At 51.1% G+C, this 24,793-nt stretch overlaps 1 protein-coding gene across 1 annotated transcript in view; it reads right to left on the bottom strand.

Annotated features, from left to right (window-relative positions):
• Satb2 (SATB homeobox 2) overlaps positions 1–24,793 on the bottom strand; it is a 127,688-nt gene that overhangs the window by 13,122 nt on the left and 89,773 nt on the right. The window contains exon 9 of the mRNA XM_010631998.2: positions 17,818–18,015. Within this exon, the coding sequence (XP_010630300.2) occupies positions 17,818–18,015 (198 nt within the window). The remainder of the gene's footprint in view (positions 1–17,817; positions 18,016–24,793) is intronic.

Raw genomic sequence — 24,793 nt, 5'->3', positions numbered from 1 at the left:
TATATATATATATATCCAACATTACCATACCGACTTATTATAGTTTATTGTGCCCTGAAGTCCAAACTGGGTAAACGAAGTTGAACAATCAAAGCAGAGGTTTCTGCTCAGACTGTGAGCAGTGGCCCCTGAGCCAGGCTGCGGAGCCCAGCCTCAGAGGTATGCAAGAGACCTTACCAAACACAGCCTCATTTGAGTTCCTGAGACTGGCCTCCTTGGCATTGTTTTCTTTTGAGAGAAAAATATGGAAAAATTGAATGATGTGAGGTAAAACTCCCCCAAAGCTAAGAGGCACTGATTCTACGGAGTCTTTTCAGTTCTAAACCACTTGCCACCCCACCCGAGGAGGATGCTGGTATCTCATCGGCCCCACGCATGACCCGGCAAACTGGGACAAGGGAAGGGAGACTTCCACCCCACACCTGTGCAGGTACACCTGGTAAGAGGTGGCCAGGCACTTTTATTCAGGCCACGGCTCTGTCAAGAAATGGGGTTCCTTCTCTGGGGGGTCACTGGGAAAAGTTGGGTCCTGCTTTCTAATTCCCTGGGGCCAAGTCACTAGACTGACCGTTCCTTTCCCACAGAGGCAGCCAGTCTCCAAGCATTTCCCTCAGGCACTGACTTGGCTTCCTCTGAGGCTCAGATTCACAGAGCAAGTCCGATTTCTTCCCAGCATATTTGCTTACCCAGGGTAGGTCATCCTCAGAAGCAGATCTGTCAAGTCATTAGACTTTCAAATGTGAATTTGTTTAGGGGTGGATTTAATTTAATAGCTGAGAACTCAGTATAAAACAAACATACTCACAAATGCCATTCACAGGGAATTAATCATTAATGCTCTCCACTGCTGCTCCAAGGCCAGCCCAGCCCCACAGGCTGCCCCCAAGACTGCAGGACTCTCCATTGCTGCCCCATCCCCACATCCACACCAGGTAGCCCTTCCTCACAGCTCATGGATGAGCTTCTCCTTCATGGGAAATCTCCCGCCGTTGCTGGGATTTAGACCCTTGGCATCGTGTGCCCAAGCCCTCCAGTACGGCCACCGGAACATCTTGCTAAAGCCAAGGGGCCCTCAGCAGGCCACGGCCTCCAGGGGTCTGAAGATTCTGTGGCCTTGTTCCTGCGGGTTGTGCACCACCAATCACGCTCAAGCGACTGACCTGCCACCTCATGTACCCACCGATTCCCCATGTCCTACAGAGCGCCTCTGCGGACTGGCTGTCCAAGGGTCCTGGAAAAACACCACTTCCTGTGAGCCTCATGGGCCCCCAGCTGACCAAGGCTGGGCCGCTGCCTGTGCCCATCTGCTTTGTGTCTTCACATGCTGGGTCACTGACATTGGTCCTTGTACCTTTCTCTCCAAGGGGCAAGGCACTGTGCTTTAAACAAATCATTGAAATTTAAAACTCATCTTAAATTTTTCAGAATAGCCGGGACTGGTAACCATCACATTAAACAAAATGGAGTCTTAGAGCTGAGAACACATCTGAGTGTCCTAAGAGGGGAAAATGGCATTCCTTAAAAAATAGACTTATTCCTGAAAAAGCTGGATTACGAAGTTTGTACAACTTTATTACATGTGCACATACATTTTGCATGCACTATAATACCATATAATGACTCATGCAGTTCTCTAATTCCCCTAAATCATCTGCTGAAAATTGCTCACACTCAAAAGACATACACTGAAGGTGTCACTCTTCTCGGGGATTAAAAAACGATGCACCGTATTCGTCTGCTTCCTTCTCTCCCCCTCCCCAATCTGCAGAAATATTTCTACTACCAATAGAACTCCAGGCCTGCAGCAGACAGCGATAATGAGAACAGTTGGAGGCAAAACAACAAATAAAAATTGGAGAATCCATGCACAGCAAAGAAAGGAAACTTTCAAGAAAAGCTAAAAGTAGTTTCTTAAAGAGACAGATCGTATGCAGCACAAGAAAACCCTGGGATGAGCTGGCTCCTGGTGGAGTGGAGCATGATGGGATGTTGTGTACAGAGTGCTCTGGAGACCACGGGACGCCCCTCCGCGGCAGACTCGAGATGCCAGCATGGTTTTCTTTGGAGGAGACTCAGTAAAGTTAACCCGTGTGCGGAACCAACAAACGAAGATAAGTAACAAAATTAATTCAAAGTATATATTTTGCTCCTACTTTGATTCAGCCTCCACAGTTCCAATGCCATGCGTATGAAAGTGAACAAAGTAAATGGTTTGAAGTCGAGCTATACACTGTCTTTACTGCCTCCTGTTTGCCTGTGTAGCTTATTTATACTTTAACAGAATTTGCTTTTAAAAATATTCAGCTAAAACTAAATAAATCATGGAAGTTATGCATAGAAACTCTAGAAACCAAATATAGGCCATCTCATTTATACTCACAGAGATCAAAAGGTGTTTGGCATTAAAGGCTGTTTCTGTTTTAAGGTACAGCACTTTTAAGGTATTCTATAAGGCCCCTCCCAGACAGCACAGTTTTCAGCTTTGTCAAAGTCTCTGTTGGAGTTATAATTCCAGACTGAGCAAGCAACACTATCAAAACTCTATTATCATATTAAAACACCTGATCGTGTTGTGCCTTCAAGAACCCCAACTTTCTATTTCTGAGAAGAGAACACATTTAATGAAATATTTTAAAAGTAGAGCTGGTAAGGGGAATATTTGTGAAAATCACAGCCAACAAGGCAATTCAGATGGCAGAAAAAGCAAAACTTTACCACATAGACAGGAGCAATGGGTACTAAATGATCATCTCTCCATAAACTCTACGAATCAATAGAGCCCTGTCAGTCTGAACCAAGAATCCTATTGCCTAACGGAAATCTCTAAGGTCAACCAGCAATTAACTGAAAGGTTTTGATTGAGAATGCTATTGACTGCCTTCATATCAGACAGCTCCCTGGTTATTATGCTTCATGAGCTAAGTAGGTGCCAAGACATTAAACTGTCAATAATCTATTAATACTGGTTACACCCAGGCTCCCTGAATTGCAGGCAAATGTACTCAGTACAAGCCAAGTACCTGCTCTGAACTGATGCAAATTCCTCAGCCCTCATATGGAAATTAGATCTTTATTACCTCCTCGTCTAAATGCCCAGGTGTTGGCAGAGTATAAGAGAAATACGCTAAGAAATGCTTCTTCAAAAGACTGAAACTAACGTTTGTTTTCTAAGAGACTGCTGCAGGGACAGAGGATGTGTCCTGCAAGCTGACTTTCTTTCTAAGCCACTTTTAACAGTTGCTAAATGGGTGTAATAAACACTTTGCAAAGAGAAACAAGAAGTTCCTTACAGGGAGGCTTACAGGTCCCTGCTTCCAGCATCTGGAAAACAGTTACACACTGAAGAGTGGGGGGGGGCTTTTAATGAATTTAATAGAGAAAAGCACTTTAATTAAATGCTGTCAAAGTGGATTGTATTAATGACTGTACACAGAGGAATTTCAAGGCAGCCAAGTTTATTTAGCAAATAGAAACTGGGCTTTTGAAGCCTGTGAGTATTTATGTTTCTGCAGTTGCAGTACATCTAGAAGATGATGCTGCCGAATGAAACCGCTGAGTTATTAGATATGACTTTTATTTATTGTGTATTATTACAGTTTCAAAGGCCCTGGGGGATTAGCTTCATTTTCAAAATGAAACACCGCATCTGATCAGAAAGGGTTAAGACAGGAGCGCCTTGTCCCCAGTACTTTTGTTTCCTGGAACTCTGAGGCAGGTGAGCGCCAAGGGCTGACCTCTTTTTCAGATTCAGCCTGTCAAAATTCGCTTCACTGGAGAGCAGTGGAGAAGAAATCAATGACAGTATTTCTCCTCCGACTCTTTCCCTTGACTTTTTTCAATGATTTGCCACTAACCATAATTCATTCTATTACATGTAGCAATAAGCTGAAAAATGACCAAAGCTCTTAAAACTCTCCATGAAAATTTGGTTACCATAACTTTCTTAATTAAAAACACGAGCAGTACCAAGTTCTACAAAGGAAAAGGTAACGCATGTCTGGCTTGGGGCAATGGCAAAGAGGGGTCTTCCTCGGTATCTTCTATCTGGAGGCCGACCGCAGAGCAAGCCTATCGTCAATGACAACATTTTAAAAGCAAACAAAGAAAACATGAGCCTGAACGCACGAAAGCTGTAAGAGATGGAAAAGCTGGGCTGGCTGGAAAATACTGTGCGTGTGTGAAAATGATTTTCTCTAGCATTTGTAAAAATGTAATTATCCGTGATATGCTGTTATCCAGGGTACGCTACAAGGGTGCAGGATTTCAAGGAAACTCACTGGAAGCCAGAACTCGGTCCCCTTCGGTCTCCCACACGCCACACCGTGACTCTCGCATCCCCGGCCAGGCTGTCTTTAGATTTTAATTCAAAACAGTAGAAAGGGGCAGTAGGGGAAATGTGAGGATGGGGAAAACACAAAACACAAAGCCCAGAATCTATTTCCCTTTGAGAACAAAATAATGGTCACAAATGGAGACTTTCAACTTTCTGAACAAATAACGTAATTTTTGACCTCGCCCACTGCAGCTGTGTATTAACATCATGTGCTCGATCTGTGTCTTCGCGGTTCTGGAACACATAAGGAGCCCTCTCTCCCATCTGGGCTGGGAGGTTTCAGACTAGCCTTTGAAGAGGAACACATAAGGAGCCCTCTCTCCCATCTGGGCTGGGAGGTTTCAGACTAGCCTTTGAAAGCGGCAGCTGCACACCGACGGGAGACACAGGCGGAGCACACGCGTGTCCTGTGGGCGGGCGAGGGTGGCACCGGCACGGCGCTTGTGTGACGTGGGGACCAGGCTGCACCACACGCCAGGTGCACGGAGGTCAGGCAAGCAAAGGAGCTGCCTCATCTGGGCTCCAGGGCTCCCGGGGCCTCTGTGGACGTCTTGCAAACAAAGAGACCAGAACACTCTCCTGGCACAGTGGTCATCCTTCTCTGAAGATGGACACAGCCTCGTGGCTGACAGGACAGCACAGGCGATGGGGCTGGCTCTGCTTTTCACTCCTGAGGAAGCCGCTGCGTCCACCTGCGGCATGCAGCTCCTGCCCCTCTCTGGGAGGTTTCGTTCCACAGCAGGCTATCGGACAAGGACCCTCACACTGGATGTCCTCCTGCAAATCCCAGCATGGGCCCGACACGTGGCCCCCGCTCCTGGGTGCACTTCTGAGTACACCCTGGACTTGAACTGCCACAGACTGTGAGGACAAGTACACGTGAATCACTGGCACGTAGACAGTGCACTCACACGTACACGCTCACCTTAGTGCATTTTTCCATTTAATTCCCAGCAGAGAGAGGAAGACCTTTCCACATCTGCACATGGTATCTCTGGGTGCTTATCACAGGTTTCAGCATCGGGGTTCAGGGTACGTTTTACAAAGTAACTGACTGCACTTTGAGGGGCACTGTCTGAGTTCAGTGGCCATTTCTGAAACAGTAACTTCCTTGTAGTCATTGTTCCTTTCTTTTCTACTAGATTTGCCAGAGCCGCCTGGGGTATTTGGTGTAAGGAAACTGGACTGGGGACTCTGTCTGCTACAGATTCTGTAGAATGGATCCGACCACAGACTCAGCTGAGCCTTGTACTTCGAATAGTGAAAGAATAAAGATGAATCCATGAAAAAAATAAATTCAAGGGAAGTGTGAAGTGGAAAAAGTAGGAACAGCTGACACCTAAGCGCAGGAAGCAGCAGTGTCGGTCACTCAGCTCCGAAAACCTCACTTTTTCATATAGTGCTTTTCGGCAAATTTTGCTTATAAAACAGTAAACACAGAGGCGGCCACAGAAGTTTTTAAAAATTGCTGGAGTCTGTTTGGTGTTGTGCCAGCTCCGCAGGCTCTCACGGCAAAAGGCCCACTCGGGTCACTGGCCAGCTCTGGACAGAGCCCAGTGTGGCCGAGTCTGTGCCACCAGCAGGCACGGCCAGTGTCCCTGATTCCTGAAACTTCAGCTGTCAGCTCACTCCCCACTCGCACCCCACTGCGGAGACTGCGACCCGTCCCTCCCGACAGCCGCACGCCGGCCCCCAGCAAGGTCTCTACAGGGCCGACTCACCTGCCACCATCCCAGCCCACATGACGGGTGACTGCGTGTGATGTGCAGCCCACAAAGGCTCTCCCAGGGCTGAGGGGCTGCACAGCTGCGGTGATCAGATCAGGAATGACTCCGGAGGAGCCTGCACTCATGACCCTGCCTGTCAGACCTAGGCAGTTTGCTGATCTCTCATTTTTAGGGTCAAACCGAGTAATAATAAAATAAATGAACTTCAGAACTTTGGCAGTTTTACTTTAATTGGAAGTATGCTATTCTATCATTACAAGGGGAAGTTCCAGACTGGGACTTAATAAAAATCAGCAGTAGTTTTCAGCTACATTAGATTTCCACACTAAACAGAAACAGCTGAGAGGCCACCGTAGGTGGGGCAGCCGGGTTTCCCGCCTCGTCCTAACCAGCGCAGGACCGGCTGACTCTGCGCTCTTGTCTTGCTGTCGCTCTTCTGCTTCCCCTAGTGTGTTAGAACCTCCCAGGGCAGCACGTTTCTGTTTCTTACACTCCCATCAAAACACTCAATGAGAATCCGAAACAGATGAAGCGGCCGGAGCGCGCGCTTCCTCGGAGCCTGTGTACCGCCGGTCCTGGGAAACACGCAGCTGTCAGGTCCCGCCAGGGCCCATTCCCTTACCAGCCCGTTCTTCCCTGCTGATCAGAGTCCCTGATGTAGAGACGGGGAGAAACTGCCATTCTTTATAAAACACTCTGGTTTCTGAAACACAGCGTGAAGATCCTCGGGGGCAGCTAACACATGCAAAAACTGTGAGCATCTGGGAACTGCCACGTGCTCATGGCATGGCTGCTGGATAGTGGCACCGTTAGGGGGCCCTTCAGTCACAGGTACATGTCCTGCAGAGGTACCCAGTCCCTGCTTCCTGGCCATGAGGTCAGGATCTGCCTCACCACACACTCCTGTCAAGAAACTCAGCTTCTGCCCTCAGCCCAGGGTGCTGGGGGCACAGACCCTGCCTGAAGGTTCCAGGATCGCGGGTCAGAAAAAACTTTTCTCTTCATGATTCAGCTTCCTTGGGTGTTTCCTTATAGTGACAGAAAGCTAACTAATGTGAGAACTTCTTACTTACGAGCCATACCACACACACACCAGCTTAAGCAAATCCCAGCTGTCAATCGTAAATGTACTTAGAACTAAAAATCCTTGATTTCCAGAGCAGCATTTACACTTGTTTCTACCATTATACAAACGATGTTATCACAAAATTTCAAGAGTAAAATTAACTGGTTATATTTACCACTGGGCTCCTAACCTGCATCTTTCAGCCATGCAGCTATGACTTATTACACAGTTGTGCATAGTCCTTCAAATAAATTTTCCATTAATTGCTAAAAGAGAAAAACCTGCCATGCCTCTGGAAGGCTAAGACAAGGGGATTGAAAGTTTGAGCCGAGTCTTGGAAACTTAGCAACTTAGCAAGTCTCAAAATAAAATAATGAAAAGGGCTGGAGATGTAGCTCAGTGAAAGGCTGTGGCTTCGACCCCCAGAAGCATTCAGAGATTAAAGTTTACGAATGTTTTCTTTCTTGCTTTGCTTCTGCTGACCTGGAGCTGACTGCACCCCATGCGGACCACCCACAAGTGCACACTCCTGCGTACTCAGGCGGCAACTCCAGGAGTGAGGTCGCTCCAGGAAATCGCCCTTACTCTTCTCAGCCTTGGGGGTACAGTGAGGGCACCCCAAGGTCCTGGAGATTCTGCTTTGCTCTTCCTGTCCTGACACTTCACAGCCATCTCTGTTCATTCCCTGCTAGCCTCTGCGCGACACAACCACAGGGCATTTTCTCCCCTCTGTGTCCATCAAGGCCGATGCGGAGTCCCTATCCAAGAGAGTTGGAAGCAGACAGGAAGATCCCTTCAATGTGCCTCAAAACCACAGCCCTCAATCTTGCTGCTACACAACGACCCGTGGGTTTCTCCGAGCAGAAAGCGTCCCTTCGCCCCTATGCAGCAAGGCCTAGAGCCGATCGGCCTCCCAGGAGCCTCCTTGCATTTGCTTCCTCTGGACGCGGGGCTGTCACGATGGCCAGGCAATGCGGCCCTGGCATACAACCAGAGCTCGGGAGGCCTGAGACCGCCTCTCTACTGTCCTCCTCATCTGCACCTGGATGTGGCCCACCTGGACTTATATCACTTACATTTAAAAAGGGAGGGGACCAGGAATATAACATTCACTGAGACCTTCAACTTCTACTCAAATGCTGTTTTCATCAGCCAGGGTCAAGCGTCCTAACCACGGCTGAATCTGTGTCTGTGGGTCAAGCCTCAACTCCACCAGGTTCCCAGGACAAAGCCTCAGAAGTCCCTGCTGGGCAGTGGGGCCGAGTCCCCAGAGTGTTCTCCTGCTTGGCCTCCGCTGCAGTCCTGCCCAGCACTTAGGGCTGTTGGATGAGGAGGTCCAAATCGCAGTCGTGAAGTGGGCACCCTGACCAGCACCAGTCAGAGGCCTCCCTCCTCCCGGGGGAAGCCCTACTCTGCAGATGCATCACTGGCCATCAGTGGTCACCAAAGGGTGAGGAGCACCGCTAGAAGAGTTAGAGAGGAAATGGGACGCAGGCTCCCGCCACCCACCAGCCTGGGCTTTCCTGACCGCAGCTCACCTGAGTGTCACGGCCCCGAGCAACACACACCAGGGAGCCGGGCAGCACGGGTGGCACGTCGAGGAGGAGCCACCCTCATCCGGTGCCACGTAGTGAGGCTGCCACTTGGAGAAGTCCCTCCTTGTGGAAGGAATGAATGTGCCCAGGACAGAAAAAGAAGTGTTTGTGTGGTCAGGAGAAATGTGGGGTGGAGTGGAAATACTTATTTATCCATCTGTTTCCCATCAATGCTATTTTTAAAAATGCCACTCAATCACTAATCAGCAGATGCAATTTCTGTAGTGCTATCTGAATCACTTTGGAGTCCACAGAATTGGCTCAGAAGGTCTGTCTGCTTTTGTACTTCCAACTAGCCACTCTGAAAAGGCAGCGTCATCTCCCAGAGACTAGGTATGTTTTAGAGATATCACCCCGGTCATTCTTGAAATAGCCGGGCAAAGTGAAAGAGCGAGATAGCACTCAAGCACAGGATCAGAAAAAGAGCCAGGACCTCGGGATTCCCTGGGATTACAGCCTGAGTCCTGGATTAAAACAGGCAATGCAGGGAAAATGAGGTCTGTTTAATGTGCACACTAAGTAGAGGAAAACTGCCCAGCACAGTTCTCTGTTACACACGTGCTGCCTGCAATGGCACCTGGTCCACAGAAGGGTGCAATGAACATTCCCTGAATGTGAAAGTAGCAACACGAGAATAAAAACAACCAATCTTCTCAGCCATGCCCATAGCCCGAGTCCCGAGAACAGACTTATCAGTCAACTTGAATCATATTTTCCAAAGCCACACTCTGCCAAGAGCTACATTTTCTTCTTGGGGTGAAAAGGGAGAGGCATCTGATGAGACAGTGCTACACCACAACCTACAAGTCCCACCCCTGGGTCCAGGGCTACCCCCGGGGAGGCAGGGAAGACGCCGTCTGGGACGCCTTCCTCAGGAGTCTCAGTGCCTCTGCGTCTTTCTCATAGCTCAATTGTTGCATTCAAGCCATCTGCCCTGTGTTCTCTCAGGATGAAAAAAGAAAACAGAAGTGTTTCAGCTTATCGAAAAGAAAAAAGGAAGGTAAAAGAGAGGACGGGAGGAGGAGGGAACAAAGGGACAAACCAAGTAAGCAAAGGAAAGGAGGACCAAACGGAGCTGACCAGCAGAGCAGCAGCAACAGCCTCTAACAAATCCCACAGAAGAGAAGACGAGTAAAGCTTCTGTCTGAAAGTATAAAGTGAAATCAAAAAATACAGCAAATGTATTTTAAAGAAAACAATTTTAAAGGAATTACTACTGTGGAAGGCCGACGCCCTTACTCCCCTCAGTCTCCCTCACTCCCCTCACACTTTCTGCAGCAGCTCTGGAGTCCTCTTTCGTGGGTGTCTTCATTTGCACTGTCACTCCCTGAACTGATACAGAAAGCAAAACTTCCGTGTTCAATTTGATTCTGGGGAAGAGCCAGAGGTCACACAAGACTAGATCTGGAGAGTAAGGTGGGTAAGGACTCAGCGTCGTGTTTGACGAGCCTGTCCTTCCGTGGGCTGGCCCCGGCAGCAGTGTTCACCGTAGTTCTTATTCCATCTCATAAAGACACTCGTGAAAGAGGACTCAGAACCGCTTCAGAAAGTGACAAGGACGCTGGGAGAGTGTAGTTGAAGCAGGGGAGGATTTGGAGGAGGTTTCACGGCAATGTGTCTCATGTAATAAATTTTTAAAAACTTTAAGTTACTGTATATTTTGATCAACCTATGTATTATGTTTAGTCTTGGAACATCAAGAAAAGGTAAAGACACTAAACGTTTTATATTATACCTGGTTTCAATTACTATCACTAGAAAGAAAAGAATATAAAAACATACATGCATACATACATATGTGTATATATGACATATCCCTGTGTCCCAAGACTTTAAAAAACAGATGATCTCCCATTACTATAGAAAGATAATGTATATTAGTGACTCAGTGGTTCCTGAGCCCTGAGCAATGCAGAAACTGCTTTTCCTGAGGGCTAATTGTCCTGATTAAGTGACTCAGATAATCCTAGTTCCTCCTGCACCTCTCTACAGAGCAGCACAGGGCAAGGCATCTGCTACTCAGTTTAGGGTATAAAAGCTGAGCACAGAGCCAGAGGATGACAAAAGGGTGGATCTGTGGGACTGAGCCACCCCTTGAACAGGTAAGATGTCAAAATCGGACTATTACTGAGAGAAACACAGCAATGTCGGGACAGCAAGCTACCCCAGAAACCAGGGCTGTATGTGATCCACGGGGAGGGAGGCTGCAGAAGGGGACCCTGCTGTGTGTGCTGCAGCGGATCCTGGCGGGCTCACCTGGGAAGGTGTGCGTGAAGAGGGCTCAGCCACTCCTCGGGGGAGCCCTGCTTGGCAAAAACACTAGAACAACTCCTTGCAGAATGAAAAGTTAAACCTAGCTACTGAAATTATAAATTTGATAAAGTGTTCAGCCATTCTAAAGAAAAAATTTAGCAGACCCAGAAAAGTCTGCTACAAAACTTGATTTCTATCACATGGGGAGCACAGTGACAGAGCCCGCAGAAGGACATGATAAGCGTCAGAAAGGCTCAGGCCTGGGCGGTGCAGACCGCCGTCCCCAGCCTGCCGCCTGCCACGCGGATGCCAAGCACTGAGCTGCAGAGGCCACGGCATCCCTCGGCCCCACTTCACGTCGTCCCTCTCGCACCATCTGCCCTGACCAGCGCAGGCCCAGGCCGAGGCCTCGCAGCGGCCTAACTTCCAGCCCAAGGGCAGTCCATTGACGGAGAACTCGAGGGGTCTGCAGCCAGGCGGCTTCTACCTACCATTCATCTTGAGAGCGCACTGATACTCTGCACTTCCTAAGACACAGCACCTGGTGCAGCAGTACTCCGCTGGGTAAAACGCCACATAAAGGACAGGAAACTCGGGTCATTCGTAGGAAAATAGATGCAGTGTGAGCCATAGTGTTACGGAAAAATCAGATACACAACTTGACTATCTCATGGTTTCTCTTATGTGAGGAACTCAAAATACAGAGAACAAAATAAAAGATAGAAAGTAGGAGACAGGGACACAGGTCTTTTGTGAGTGGGAAGGGGACCAAGAGGTGGGGGCAGAGGAGGGCAGAGGGATGAAGACAGAGAAACGAGTCAGTCCACGCACCACCTCCCCACGACGACTGTGATCGTCACACGTGGCAAACGTGGACTGGAAGAAAAGTCAAGGGATGCAGTGCCGTCCAGAGTGAGCGGCCGGGACGCTGCTGGAGACTGAATGCCAGGAACGCCTGCCTTCCCAGGATCCAGCCGACTGTCCACCTCCCCGTTAGGTGCGCGTCCAGTAGCAAATGTGGAGGGGCCACCGGGAGCTGGGCCGTGGGGAGATAAGGAGACTGCGAAGGGCTGAGGGCAGACCCAGGGCTGGAGGGCGGAATGATTGCTCGGAGAGGAGTCACAGGCACGGAGGGCAGCAGGTCGGGTGGCAGCTGGGAGGGAAGCTGAGGGCAGGAAGAACCTGACACAGGGAGACGCGGCAACGCGAAGGGCAGCAAAGAGAAGGTGAAGCGGTGACCTGCAGCCCCTGAATTGTCAGTCCAGGCGCGCAGAGACCCAACCGCGTTCACCGCCCACCCCGGAGTCCGTGTGGAGTTCCTCCGACATCAGTGTTTTCCGGTGGGCCTCTAATAATTAAGGTGGGATTTCTATGTCTTGCAAAATCAAAAGCATGAGACAAAACTTTGACTTTAAGAAGGGAAGCAGGCCTAAGCTGCCCGAGTGTCCGGCCTCACGCTGCCTCAGCTTCCGGCCATGCTCATTCGGAAACTGCTGGGGACCCTGGAGCTGAGGATCCAGCATGGAGATGTCCACCTCTCAGGATGCAAAGAACTGGCTGCCAAGCACTTCCGAGTGTGTGTATCCCAAATGACAAATTTTAAAATTTAGACATTTGGAAAAACAGCCGGTAACACAGAAATCAAGGGTGCTCCTGAAACAAATAAATGCATGTGGGCACAACTGTTTTAGAAAATGACTACTGTGGCCCTCAGAGACTGCTCCGGTCTTCCCTCAGGCGGCCGGGTCTGTGTGCAGGTCTGCCCGGGGCTGGGTGGAGGTCGATCTCGGGGCTGTGTTCAAACTGAGGCGCAAGTGGGTGACCGGGCTAGCGAACTCCTTACCATCCCAACCCTGCTACTAATTGCTCTGTGAACTCTTCTCTTGGGAGCAAGCTCACAAGTCACACCAGGGTCTGCGTACCCAGACTGGGCGTGGACCTGCTCGGCCATGGGGTCCTGAGCACCCCTCCAGGGCTGTGGTTGGCCTCACACGCCCCACAGCTTGAAGAGAAGCAGTGGCTGGGTCACATCAGCTGTAGATGTCACTGCTTTAAAAGTTCCTCAAAAGAGAAAGCTCACAAAACTACACCTACTGGGCAGGAAGATCTAAAAGGAAATGATAAACCCAGGCGGCAGGGCAGCAGTGAGCCTCTAAGGAATGCTGGCTGCTGTCATGCGGAATTCTTCCCAGCACACTATAAAAGCCAGGCTCCAAAGGTGGGCAGGTGTGGGTGGAGGCTCTCACGCTGAGCAAGTTTCCTGACTTCTTTAAGCTCCAGTGTCTCCCCGTGAAAGCAGACAACAACCGCTCTCTTGGTTCCGCACAATGACTCAGAGGATGAAGCGCAGAGGTCGCCTGTGTGGGGTGTCCGCTCTCAAAGGCTACCTGCTGCCAGGGAAGGAGTAGGCATGAGGAGGAGGAGGAGGAGGAGCCGTGTCACCGCCGCTCTGCCCACGGACTCTGAGGGGACCGCTAGGCCCCGCTCCAGTGGCTCCTGCTTTCCACCTGGCATTGCGAGACAGGCATGAGGAGGAGGAGGAGGAGGAGCCGTGTCACCGCCGCTCTGCCCGCGGACTCTGAGGGGACCGCTAGGCCCCGCTCCAGTGGCTCCTGCTTTCCACCTGGCATTGCGAGATGGCGAACGGTGTCTACACCAGGGCTGCAGCACCCGGGCCGTGGGGGCGCTGAGGCCGGGTGCAGCCTGATGTGGGGGCTCATCTGGGGCACTGTGGGATACCCGGCTCCACAAGTCGCACGCTGTTAGCACCCTTGAGTTCTGACAGCCAGAACTGTTCCCAGAAACCGCCAGGCACACCCTGCGGGACACGAGCACCCCAGCCAAGAGCCACCAGGGAGGTCCGGGCTCAGGACAGGCTGAGCACCCCACATGAGCAGAGACCCCGAGGGGCAAAGGCCCAGGTCTCACCTCCTATGAGTGCACGGCAGGGAAGTGCAGAGCACACTCCTGTCAGGAGGCCTTGGTGCCGTGGAAACTGCGTGGGAGCCTGGGCGAGCACAGGGAAGCCATGAGGCCCCGCTGTACAGAGCACCTGGGACCTGCCCTGTCCCACAGAGAAAGGACTGGGTGCACATGCCACGTCCTGGCTCAGCTCTGACCCCGGCTTCGGCCAGAATCAGGGGCTCTTGGCTTCTCCACGTGGCTGAGGCTGGCTAACAAGCATGGACCAGACAGTTGTGATGCTTGGCTGAGGGCGTCTACTCATTGCCCAGCCTCGGACCCTGGAAACCACCATGTGGGGCTGCCAGGACCACAGGTAAGGGTTCTGCCACCTTTCGGAGTGAAAGGAGAGCTGACTGCACCTTTCTCACAGATGTCTTGGTGCCACTTGGCTTGTCTTCCCATCCTCGCCTCTGTGGCCCTGGGGCTACCTAGCCCTGCACTAGGAACACGATGCAGATGACCACTTCTAAAACTTGTCTCATTATCAAACCTCAAGCGGGCTTTCAGGCATTTTTCCTAACCATCTCCCTTCGTCACCAGCTTTCCATCTGCAGGTGGACTGAGTGTCTCTCTAGGTACCACACATCCCTTCTGAGGATCACAGGCACTTGTCCATCAAAGACTTCATGCTCCCCGAGCAGCAGCATCACTACCTGGGCAACACCTTCCTCGCTGTGGATCGTGGATGAGTGGGTTTAGTCTGTAGAGTGCACTGGGTGCCTGGGAAGCCACTTCAACTTAGCAAGGCTGGTGAAAGACATTGAGGAGACCCAGGACCCCGGAGGGAACCCAGAGAGCAGGTGGCTCAAGACGGCATGGACCCCATAACCCTGGGGAGGCCTGGGCTCCCGAGGAGGAACCTGTTACTGTTCCAGGATGCCCGGGCCCTGGACGGCTAGCATTCCTCAGTGCCCCCAAGCCCAGCAGGGTCTCAGCCATAGCTGGCTTCACGTCCAAGCTGCAGTTCCATCAAGCAGGCGTCAAAGAGGCGTTCAGGGCAAGTGTCCAAAGGTGTATTGGTGTCAGTTATGGAAGCAGAACCGTGGGGCATGGACGTTGTGCCCCAGTGTGTTAGCTTCGGATGTGAAGTGGAGCCACTAGGATCAGTGGCTGTGCAGGGCTAAGGTGACAGGAAGGTGTGAAGCCTAAACAGAGCAGGCGGAGGGGCTGTGCGCCCGGGGTGCGGGCAGTGAGTGAGCCCAGGGAAAGCACGTGGCTCTAGCTGCAAGGAGCCAAGCCTGGTGGGTCAGGTCTTAAGATTTTCTGTATTTTATGTGAAATCTAATTTCTAAAAATGGGCTTCAAATTTGTTAAACTTTAGGAGCCGAAAAGAAATACATCTGCGGGCAACACAAGGCTGCATTTGCAAACTCCATTTGCAAAAGGTCCACAAGAAAAACACTGTCTTGTGAGAGGACAGTGGCCGGGATCCACAGGACCCTCCACATGCCAGAAGGCTCCTGGAAGGAGGAGCGTGAGGACCCTGCTTGGTGAGGCGCATGCACGAAGACTGCTGGAAATGGGGAGCAGCGAGTCCCGGTTACCTGAGGAGGCCCAGACAGTGCCCTTCTACCCCCAGGCCGGGAAGGCGTGGCTACATTCCGTGATGCCACACACAAGCAGCTCTTAACCGCCACCAACCTTACCCTTCTTACCCATTTTCTACCTAACTAGACAAAACAACATCACCAAACAAATATTCCCTACTGGACACTTAGAAATCCCTACAACAGAGGAACCAAAACATCTACGGTGCCAGGCGATACAAAGACACAAGTGGATTCCAGTGCTGTGCCTGGGAACCCTAGAGAGGCTGCTCGGGGCTTGGTGGTTTCAACTCTGTCCTCTAGAGTCCCAGAGCCTCTGCCAGCTGTGTGCTCCAGGCTTACAGGTGCTGCTGGCTGCTTCCGGGTATTTTCTTCATCCTTCGTATTATGACTGTAATAAATAATTAGTAATCCATGGCTCCATTTTGCTGACAAACATAAATTCAGCACAGAGCAGTGTCACCCAGAGATAGGCACAAGGTAAAGAAAAGCGGGGTGAAGAGCTGGGGAGAGATGGGATGAAGGTCAGGAGTGCAGTGTGGAGGAAATGGCCTGGTCTGTAAGCTCCTCAGCCACAGTCTGAGTGACAGGAACACACCATCACAAAATCTGTGGGTTTCTCTTGTGAATCTTTCATTAAGTGCCAAAAACTGAAGGGAAAAAAACGCTGATTCGTGCCTAGCTGTTAGATATTGTCAGCACACTCTACTTCTGATGATACTGACAGAAAAGATAATAAAACTCACAAATCAATGGGCTGTCTGTGTCCGGGATTTACTTCACTCAAGCTGCAGGGCTGCAGGGCCAGATACAAGGCTGAACATCCTTTCAGCTACCTGGGGCCCACACAGCCGACTCATTCAGGACCGAGAACCAAGATGACGGGTGGGCAGGGGAGCTGGCGCCTGAAGGTCGGGGTCCTCAGTCATAACAGAGAACAGGTTTTTCTGTCTTTACCTCAAATTTCTCTGAGTTTCCAAGGCCTTGTTGCTATAGAATTGAAATGGGTCTGTTACTGAAGTCTCGAATAGATTTTTCACTCCTGGAGCAGATTAGGACGGAGCCGGAAGCAGCCCTAGCAAAGCCAGAGGTGACCTGGGGCATCATGGCCCTGTGTGGCTTCAAGACAAAAATCCGAACCACTTTACAACAGCACGGAACGAATGAGAGATAACAGTAAGTCTCCGGGATGGCGGGATTCGCAGCTTGCATGATCTTGTTGGGGTCATTTGTTCTGTGAATCTGACACCCTAGACTGCTGTAACTTCTGAAACGACACTGACATTAATGGGAGCCTCCCTTGAATTTTTCAAATAAACTTAATTTCTAAAATAAATTTTTAGTAACCCTATATCAGGTCTCTCTTTAGCTTTAAGAAGTCAGACTCAAAGTCAGACTCGAAGTCTGCAGGGCTCCGGTGTTGGAGGACACTAGAGCATGACGGGCCAGGAATTAGGAAGAGCAGCTCTGCCCCTTCCGGCTCCTCCCTGGGCAGGGGAGGCAGGCACAGGAGAGGAGCCCCTGTGGGTGCATGGCACCCGCCACTGATGCTCACCTGTTGCCGCCAGCAGAGCCCTGATTCGTCTCCTCTTCCACTCTTCACACACACACACACACACACACACACACACACACACACACACAGAGTATGCACACATGCATGCACATGCACTCCTACTTCCACTCCCACCCTCTGCATGGAGGCTCAGATAGAGGTCTACCAAATCCTCTTGGTGGCATCTGGGAACCAGGGCCAACCACCTCCTGGATGAGCCCTGGAAGCCCCACTGTGGGAAGCCAAGTTAATGGTCCTTCCTGAAAGCCACTCACTTTAGATCCCAGACAGGACTGCATGGCTGGTAAACTAGCACTTTCAGAAAGAAAAACTGCCTCAGTGACAGCAAAAACTGAGCCAAAAAAATCCATGCTACCCAAGCAAAGGCAGATTTTCTACAGGAGGAAACCAAAGACCTCATCAACTCTTAAAATTCTGAGAATCTCACTATTTCTTCCAAAGGTTTGGCTGAGTTAAAGGTACAACTTAGGTCTGGTAGCTATTGCACTCCTCACCCTAATCAAATGCTCCTTGAAGAATCTCAGATCAAAACAACTTCCACTGTCTTTAGAGAACAAACCGACGGGAGATTTAATCCTCCCTGAGCGCCATCTTCACAACCTCGTGACCACTGCTCAGGAAAGCAGCCGTCTCTGGCATGCGACAGCCTCGCTGCTGTCCTCTGTGCACAAGCGCACACAACACGCCCACCACTGCCCGCCGTGATGACAGGGTCCCCGCCTGGGCACAAGGCACAGCCGCCTGTGGGGTGCTGACCTGCACGGGCTCCGGCGGGAGCTGGACCACGTGCTGCATGCGCTCGCTGTGGTGGTGTCGCGACTCCTCCTCGTAGATCACATCCCTCTCGTGCTGCGGGAGGTTCAGGAAGCGGCGGATGGTGCAGAGGTTCTCCCACAGCGTGCGGTTCTCCGGGCTCGGGTTCTCCTTCCAGCGGAGCAGCTCGCAGAGCCAGCCCTGGAGAGAGGGGCACTAGTTAGCCTCGGAGGGCACGGCAGCCCTGGCCTGGGCTCAGCAGGTTACGCCAAAGCCCTGGAGTCCTGTCTGGTTCGCTCTCTTATTGCCCTTCCCAACAGTGCATTCTCAATGAGTGTCCTAGAAAGAATTTTCTAGGTTCTGGAGCGAGATTATGGTTTCCTGATCACCAGAAGTGATTTGTTGTGGTCAGCGACCATTCTTAGAGATCACCCAACTGGCTGGAATCCCATTCTAGGATGAGTGACGATGAGCTAGAGCATATTATGTGACGTCAGATTCTAAAGGAGTCTACGTGCAAACAGCGCTGGCTTTCTCTGGGGAGGAAACACTCTTGCAGTCAAGAACGACTGCATGACAGAAGCAGCAGCCCCAGCCATGGGATGTCAACAGTACCCTTGGTCCCTCTTCGAGCGCCCTGGGCTCATGGCCCCGCTGGCCACCCCGGCTGCCGCAACCACACCTGCAGGAAGGCAGTGTGGGCAGCACACACCTGCACAGGCCCGCCTCCCAACTCTGACATCCGGATGTTCCTACTCCTGCAACTGCAGGAGAAAGAAAACGCAATGCAAATCACGATGGATGATATGAAAATAATACAGAGGGTGCTGTCAACATCGCTCCCTGACTCATGTCAAAATATTGTACCCAGTAGCTTTCTAACCCATCATTTCCCAGCTACATCGCTAATTTTAAAAACAAGGACTGTCCCACATCGCACGTCTTTGCAAAGAAGTAAAAATTTCTCTAAAAGGTGCCTAAATAAACACAACTGACTTGCTGAAAAATAAACCCCAAATCTCAACCAGTCCTGTATCATTGCTGGTGAGCCAACGCGAGTCCCTGACACGCATCATAAAAGCCCCATATAATATCCTAAGCCGTTGTTTGTCTAACTCTCCACTGTGTCTTCTGCCTTTACCCAAAAAGAGGCAAGATTTGATTATCTCCGCTGCATCGGCCAAGACAGCAACACCAGCTGTTCTCATTGTGCAGCCTCCTCCTCACGGCCTCCATGTTAATAACCTGATCATTCCATTTTCCCCTTCAACTGCCGGCTGCAGCACCGCACGGAGACAAAAACCCAGGCCCATCTGCAGCAGCTGTAGGCACTGAACTGTGAAGCCACCGGGGATTTATAAACTAATCTGTAACACAACACTGCCTTGTTTTTACAAGTGAGAGGCCACATTTGCGCAGACCTGATCTTTTCTTGCAATAAACTGGGAGCTTGGGAGAGTTGGAGGGTGAGGAGGATGAAAATAAGATACCTTATCATTTGCTGTGAGATGCTTTTTCCTCGTGTTTTCCATAGATTTTATTGGACTCAATTAAGAGAAAGGTAATGGTTAAATTTGAAGGTGCCATGTGTATGAGAAATGAAGATAAATTTTTTTAGCCCTACCAGAAAATAAATTATATTTGAAAAATCTCCTGGTCCCAAAGTGTTTCCTCAAGGGTTTTTTCATACAAAGGAAAGAATTCTTGAAATGGAAAATAAACCATCTGTGGAAAAATAAGCTCCTCTTTCTCTGTCTTTTCACAGATCTGAGTAGGTCTCAAACTGAACTCCTTCGGTGTTTCAGACAGGTATGTTTAAACATCTCCCGGGGGCGGGAGCATGGAGACCCATCGCAGAGCGGAGAATAAGAACAAAACGCTGCATCTGCTGCAGATGCAGCCTGGAACTAGCCAGACCTGTAGGAAGCTGGACAGGGGCGGGACAGGGGCAGGACAGTGGCCCCCGGACGTCCGCGCCACACCCATGGCACGCACGTCCCAGCTCTCAGTTCTGCTGCTGTGCGCTCAGGTCACGCAGACAGCAGCCAGGCCCGCGTCCAGCAGCGCGCTCTGCAGCAGTCTTGGGGAAGCGTGGCACTCCATTTGCCCACTGACAAGCAAGGGCTTGACCTTGAAGCTATTAGGGAGCGGATTAGACACAAGCGTGGTCATGTGTGCAGACAGAAGCAAACCAAATTAATTTCTGGCACAGGGAAGTGGCCCGAGAGCCCCTGTGCTCAGGCACCAGAGAACTCCCTCAAGTCCCTGGTGGAGAGAGCTAATGGCATGTTTAAGGGACCCCGGTTTGGAGGGTGAAGCACATTCATGGTATTTAGAGGGTTATTAATCTAGTTTCCCCACAAAGTGTTTGCTCGGCTGATCAGATTAAGGGATGGAGCCTCATCGGCACCCCCACCACAGCAGGCCCCAAGAAATCTGTGATACTTCCCAGCCTTGGACATATTGCACCATGTGTACCCAGCTGCTTCAATAATTAGCTTATGAATGTATCAGCTGGCTCTGTGATTTTTATAAATAATAACCAGCCTGCAGAGCAGAAAGACTGTGGACAGCCCCGCAGCAGCACAACACTGGAAGGAGCTCCTGACTCCAACCTGCTCCCCTCATCAATGCTGCTGTCCCCACTAGAGGGGCCCCGTGCCCCCATCAGTAACACGCACTTGTACCTGGAACAGGAGTGTGCGCTACCATGATCACCCCACGCCCCTGTGGCTTCTCCCGGGACCCTGCCCTCCTACCCACCCTCTCACCCGGCGCCATCTTGGCCCTCACCCCATCCTTCCCAGGCCGCGGGGGACACTTCTCTGTCTGCCACTGGGTCTCTGGTTAGCTCTGGTGGCTAGTGGGTGTGAGGGATGTCGCACACGCACACGTGTGTGTGGCTGCGAGTGAACCCATGGCAGAAGAGATGCCGGGTCCCCTCGTTGGGATTCTTCCCATTTATAAAATTTTTGCATGCCATCCAAGAAAGTTTTGCAGTATCAGGCAAAAAAAAGTGTAAATGTCAAATAAAACAGTGACAGATGACAGTATTCTCTATTGAATAGCACTGTTTCTGTGGTGCATGTTCAATGGGAACTCATGAATTATTAATGACAAATCTCCTTTTTCTGTTAAAAATCTCAAGTAGGGTTTTTGTTGTTGTTCCCTCTGTGTTATGTGGAGCATCTCAGGAGAATCGTTTTCATTTCAGAAATGCTGATCCGGAAGTTCATCTGAGTCCCAGCCTGGGCCAGCGCTACAAGTGGACACCATGGGCTCTGGGCTCTGTGACTGCCAGTGCTGGCCAGGGATGGGCTGAATATCCCTTAGCAGTGTGGCCTTGATGGTCTGGGGAGAGAAGGTGGGAGCGACAAGCGCCAGAGCACAACCAGGAGGTAGTGAGACTGCCAACGGGGAGCCTGGGCCTGACAGCCAGGTCCCCTCTGTCTCTCGGGAACTTGTGGCCGTGGGGCGGGCAGCTCCCTGCCGGAGCGCCCGAGAAGAGGGGCTTAGAGAACGTGGTCCCCAATTCTCCCACTCCACTCTCCGAGATCTGCCCCTTGCCGGCCACCACCAGCAGCAGACAGTGAGCAGGCACCAGGATTGAAAGCGCTGAGCAGGATCCACGGTGACACAGACCGACGTGGCTTCACGGGACTCGTGGACGCCACAGACAGACGCTGTGATGACGACACTGCGAGGTGCACAAGGTCACGCTGGGGACCAGGGCCAACATGCAGAACGTCACAGAGTCAGCCTCGGGGTGCTGGACGCTATCTTCAACTTGCACTTTGGAGGTGCAAGGTCACAACAGGCAAAGAGCACCCTGCACACGGAGCGAGGTGAGGGGGAAGAACAGCCACATGCAGTTTGCTTCCTGGTACAGGAACGGAGCCAGTGGAGAAGCTGGAGGAATCCGACTGGGGCTTTAGGAACAGTACGGAAACTGTACTACTTTCCCGGTTTTGATAGCTGCACTTTATCAATAACTGCACGGTGATGACGTAAGGAGTCCACACTGGGGACCTGGAGAGGGACACAGGACAGCACCATCGCCCCTCCCACCCCTTCTCCCTTATCCTGCGAGTCTAATGCCAGTTTAGAATAAAAGGTTTTCAAAAGACAAAGACTCCCTGGAACATATACAGGAAAACGCACACAGAACCTAACTGTGGTGAAGCCGAGGAACTCACAATTAAAACTTCTCTTACCTTCAAATCTAAGCCCAGGAGGGAACCTGAGTTCAAAGACCACTCCTCTGTGATCAGTGGCTAAGGGCTCCTGACGCTTGCTGCATAAGCAAATAGCATTCATCACCGCCTCACCTCGGCCTCTCACAGGCCCCTTACGCAAATGCTTCTCCCTCGGTAGACAAAACAGCCCTGGCCACCTTCCCACCCCTGCAGGTGAGGCAACTCTGCCAGTCAAGGTATCATCCGTTTGCCATCCAGGTGCCCCCAAGACCTGTACAGCGATCTGGCTCTACATTTCCAAGGCAAATCATGTTCACATGTATTAGGACTCCAGCTATTCAAGGAAATGTGCCACTGGTTCTCTTTGGAGCCGAACAATAACCCTACAGCCTATCTCTGGGGCATCGGATGGTTTCATCCATGAGTCACGGGCTGCAGGCTCACAGCCAAGACCATCAAACAGGCACCAATCAAACCACCATTTGCTCTGTTTTCCCCTCCTGACCTCCTCCTCAACAAGGCCCCACTGGCCTTCATCTCCCTGAGGTGCGGGACAGTCCCGCCTCCTCAAGCCGCCACACTACTCCTGGGCTGGACCTCCAACCCCGGAAACACCGGGCTTCCCATTTGCTCCGTGAGGACTGGCAGCGCGTGCCCACTTCTGCAATGTGACCGTGGCACTGGCCCCGCCCATACATGCTTGCTCCCATGGCCCGCACTCCCAGGCAGACTGGTCCCTGCACGCGGAGGGTGCTCTGCTCTACAGATGCGTGTGGATGTAACGGAAATCACTCGGTACGCAGGAGTCAGCCTGGGTGCAGTCTGGTGGAGGGAGCACCAGTGCCAGACGCATGCTCTCCTTCCCTCCCTCTAACGGTGAGTATGGAAAGGAAAATGGGCCGGCACACTTCACCCCACAACAAGTTACAACCTGGCAGCCTCGGGACGCAAACTCTGGTCCACTGAGCGCTCCCTCCTGTGTGCCGCGTGCAGGCTAGTCTGTCACAGGGATAGCCCGGCCGTCATCGGTACCGTTCACTGTGATGGGGCAGCTAAGGGGAACCGGAGAGAAAGGTGGATGTCACCAGGAGGAGAGGAGCGAGGGGAAACAGGTGCCACCACCGGGTAATGCAGAGACGTAGAATCGTGGCTCTCAGGGGACCAGTGGCAACTCCAGGCACCAAAACATGGTCCAGAAATAAGAGAGGAGCCAAATGGTAAGGAAAACCTGGCGAAGAAGCCACCTCTTGATCCTGCAGGCCCAGGCATCACCGCAAGTGCCTTAACCACCGCGAGGAAGAATGAAGTCTTCTCCTCCCACCACTTATTTCACGAGAAGTCCTTGGCAGAAGAGACTATGGTAGAGTCAGGCCCACCTCTTATCCCAGCCTAAAGGCATGTACTGTTATTCATAGTTAAGTCACACTGATGGGCCTTGACCAGGGCCACAGCGGCCTGGTGGTGGTAAAGCAGATTTGATGAGTTTCACTGCACGAGTTCTCACTCTAGAGAGAAAGGACAAAAGCCCCAGCGACACCAGCCATTTAAAAGGTCTGTTCTCATTGCCAACCATTTTGTTCCCTGTCCTCGCTCTCCTCTCGGTGCATGTTTGTTGCCGCTGTTCTTGTGTCAGGTGTTCAAGCTCTCCTGGACTGAAAATAAACAGGGAATGGCATTATCTATTTCACTCATTACACACACACACGACACGCACACACACACAAGGTCTAGAACTCTCCAAACCACACACTAAGCTTTCAGTGTGCAGGCAATCGAGGTCTGTTTACAAAATGATAGCACCGCTGCTGGAGTGGTCCCAGCCCTGAACCCTGTGCTGCTGTGCTGCTGTGCTGCAGGGGCAGGGCAGAGGCTCCTGTCCATGGTACTGAAACGCACCCGCTACACAGGGACGGGCTTTCCCTCTGCCAGGACACTGGTGATAACTCGAACTTCTCCCGTCCCTCTCGTCCGTTCTTTAAAAAGAAAGGGAGGAAAAGGTTCTACCTGTAAAAATTTTTCCAGCTTTTATGATATTTCCTAATAAGTACAAACTGGTATTAAAGACACGCTATCGTCTGCTCTGACCTCCAGGAAGAGAGAACAACCTCAGCCCTGTGGAGGAGGCCGTGCTCCTTGGAGGGAGGGCTCTGCTCTTCCCCTGCATGTCCTCTACACAAGAGGACTCGGGGGGCCGCACGCGGGCCCCACCCCCGCCCTCCAGGAACCCGATGAATGAACATCGGCAAATGAACAGCTCCGGGGAGTGACTCAGGCTCCTTGCGGCAGAAATGGAAAAGGCCATTTATCACCCACATCTTCAATACAGAAAATGTCAGCATATGTAACCGAAGGAAATGTTTTCTCAGTGTCTTAAAAGAAAAATTCATATTATTAACCACAGACAGTTCGCTTTCTAAAGGAAAGCACAGAAAGTCCCCAAACAAACTTTTTATAACTGTGAAAGGGTTGAGATTCTTCTGGAGTGTGCTCAGGAAGCCAGATAACACTCAGCTCTCTATCTCCGTCACCCAAGACTCTTATCAAGGACCCAGTAATGTCCATTAAAATGATTAACTCTAATGATTCAAGATAACCTAATCAAGAAAACAGAAATGGAAGGTGGCTAACTAGGAGGTAGACGTGTGGAGGGCTTCAGGTCGGTGCTGGGCACTGGCTGCAGTTCAAGGTTGGTGCTGTGATGCCTGGAACGTGGGCATAAAACTGATCTGCTTCTTTTTTTGTTCTATGCAAGCTGTCCTGACGGGACCGATTTTCAGCTGTCC

Source organism: Fukomys damarensis, unplaced genomic scaffold (assembly GCF_012274545.1).
Source record: "Fukomys damarensis isolate Sample0158 unplaced genomic scaffold, DMR_v1.0_HiC HiC_scaffold_26, whole genome shotgun sequence".
Taxonomy (NCBI): Eukaryota; Metazoa; Chordata; class Mammalia; order Rodentia; family Bathyergidae; genus Fukomys; species Fukomys damarensis.
This window is presented reverse-complemented; position numbering and strand designations above follow the sequence as displayed.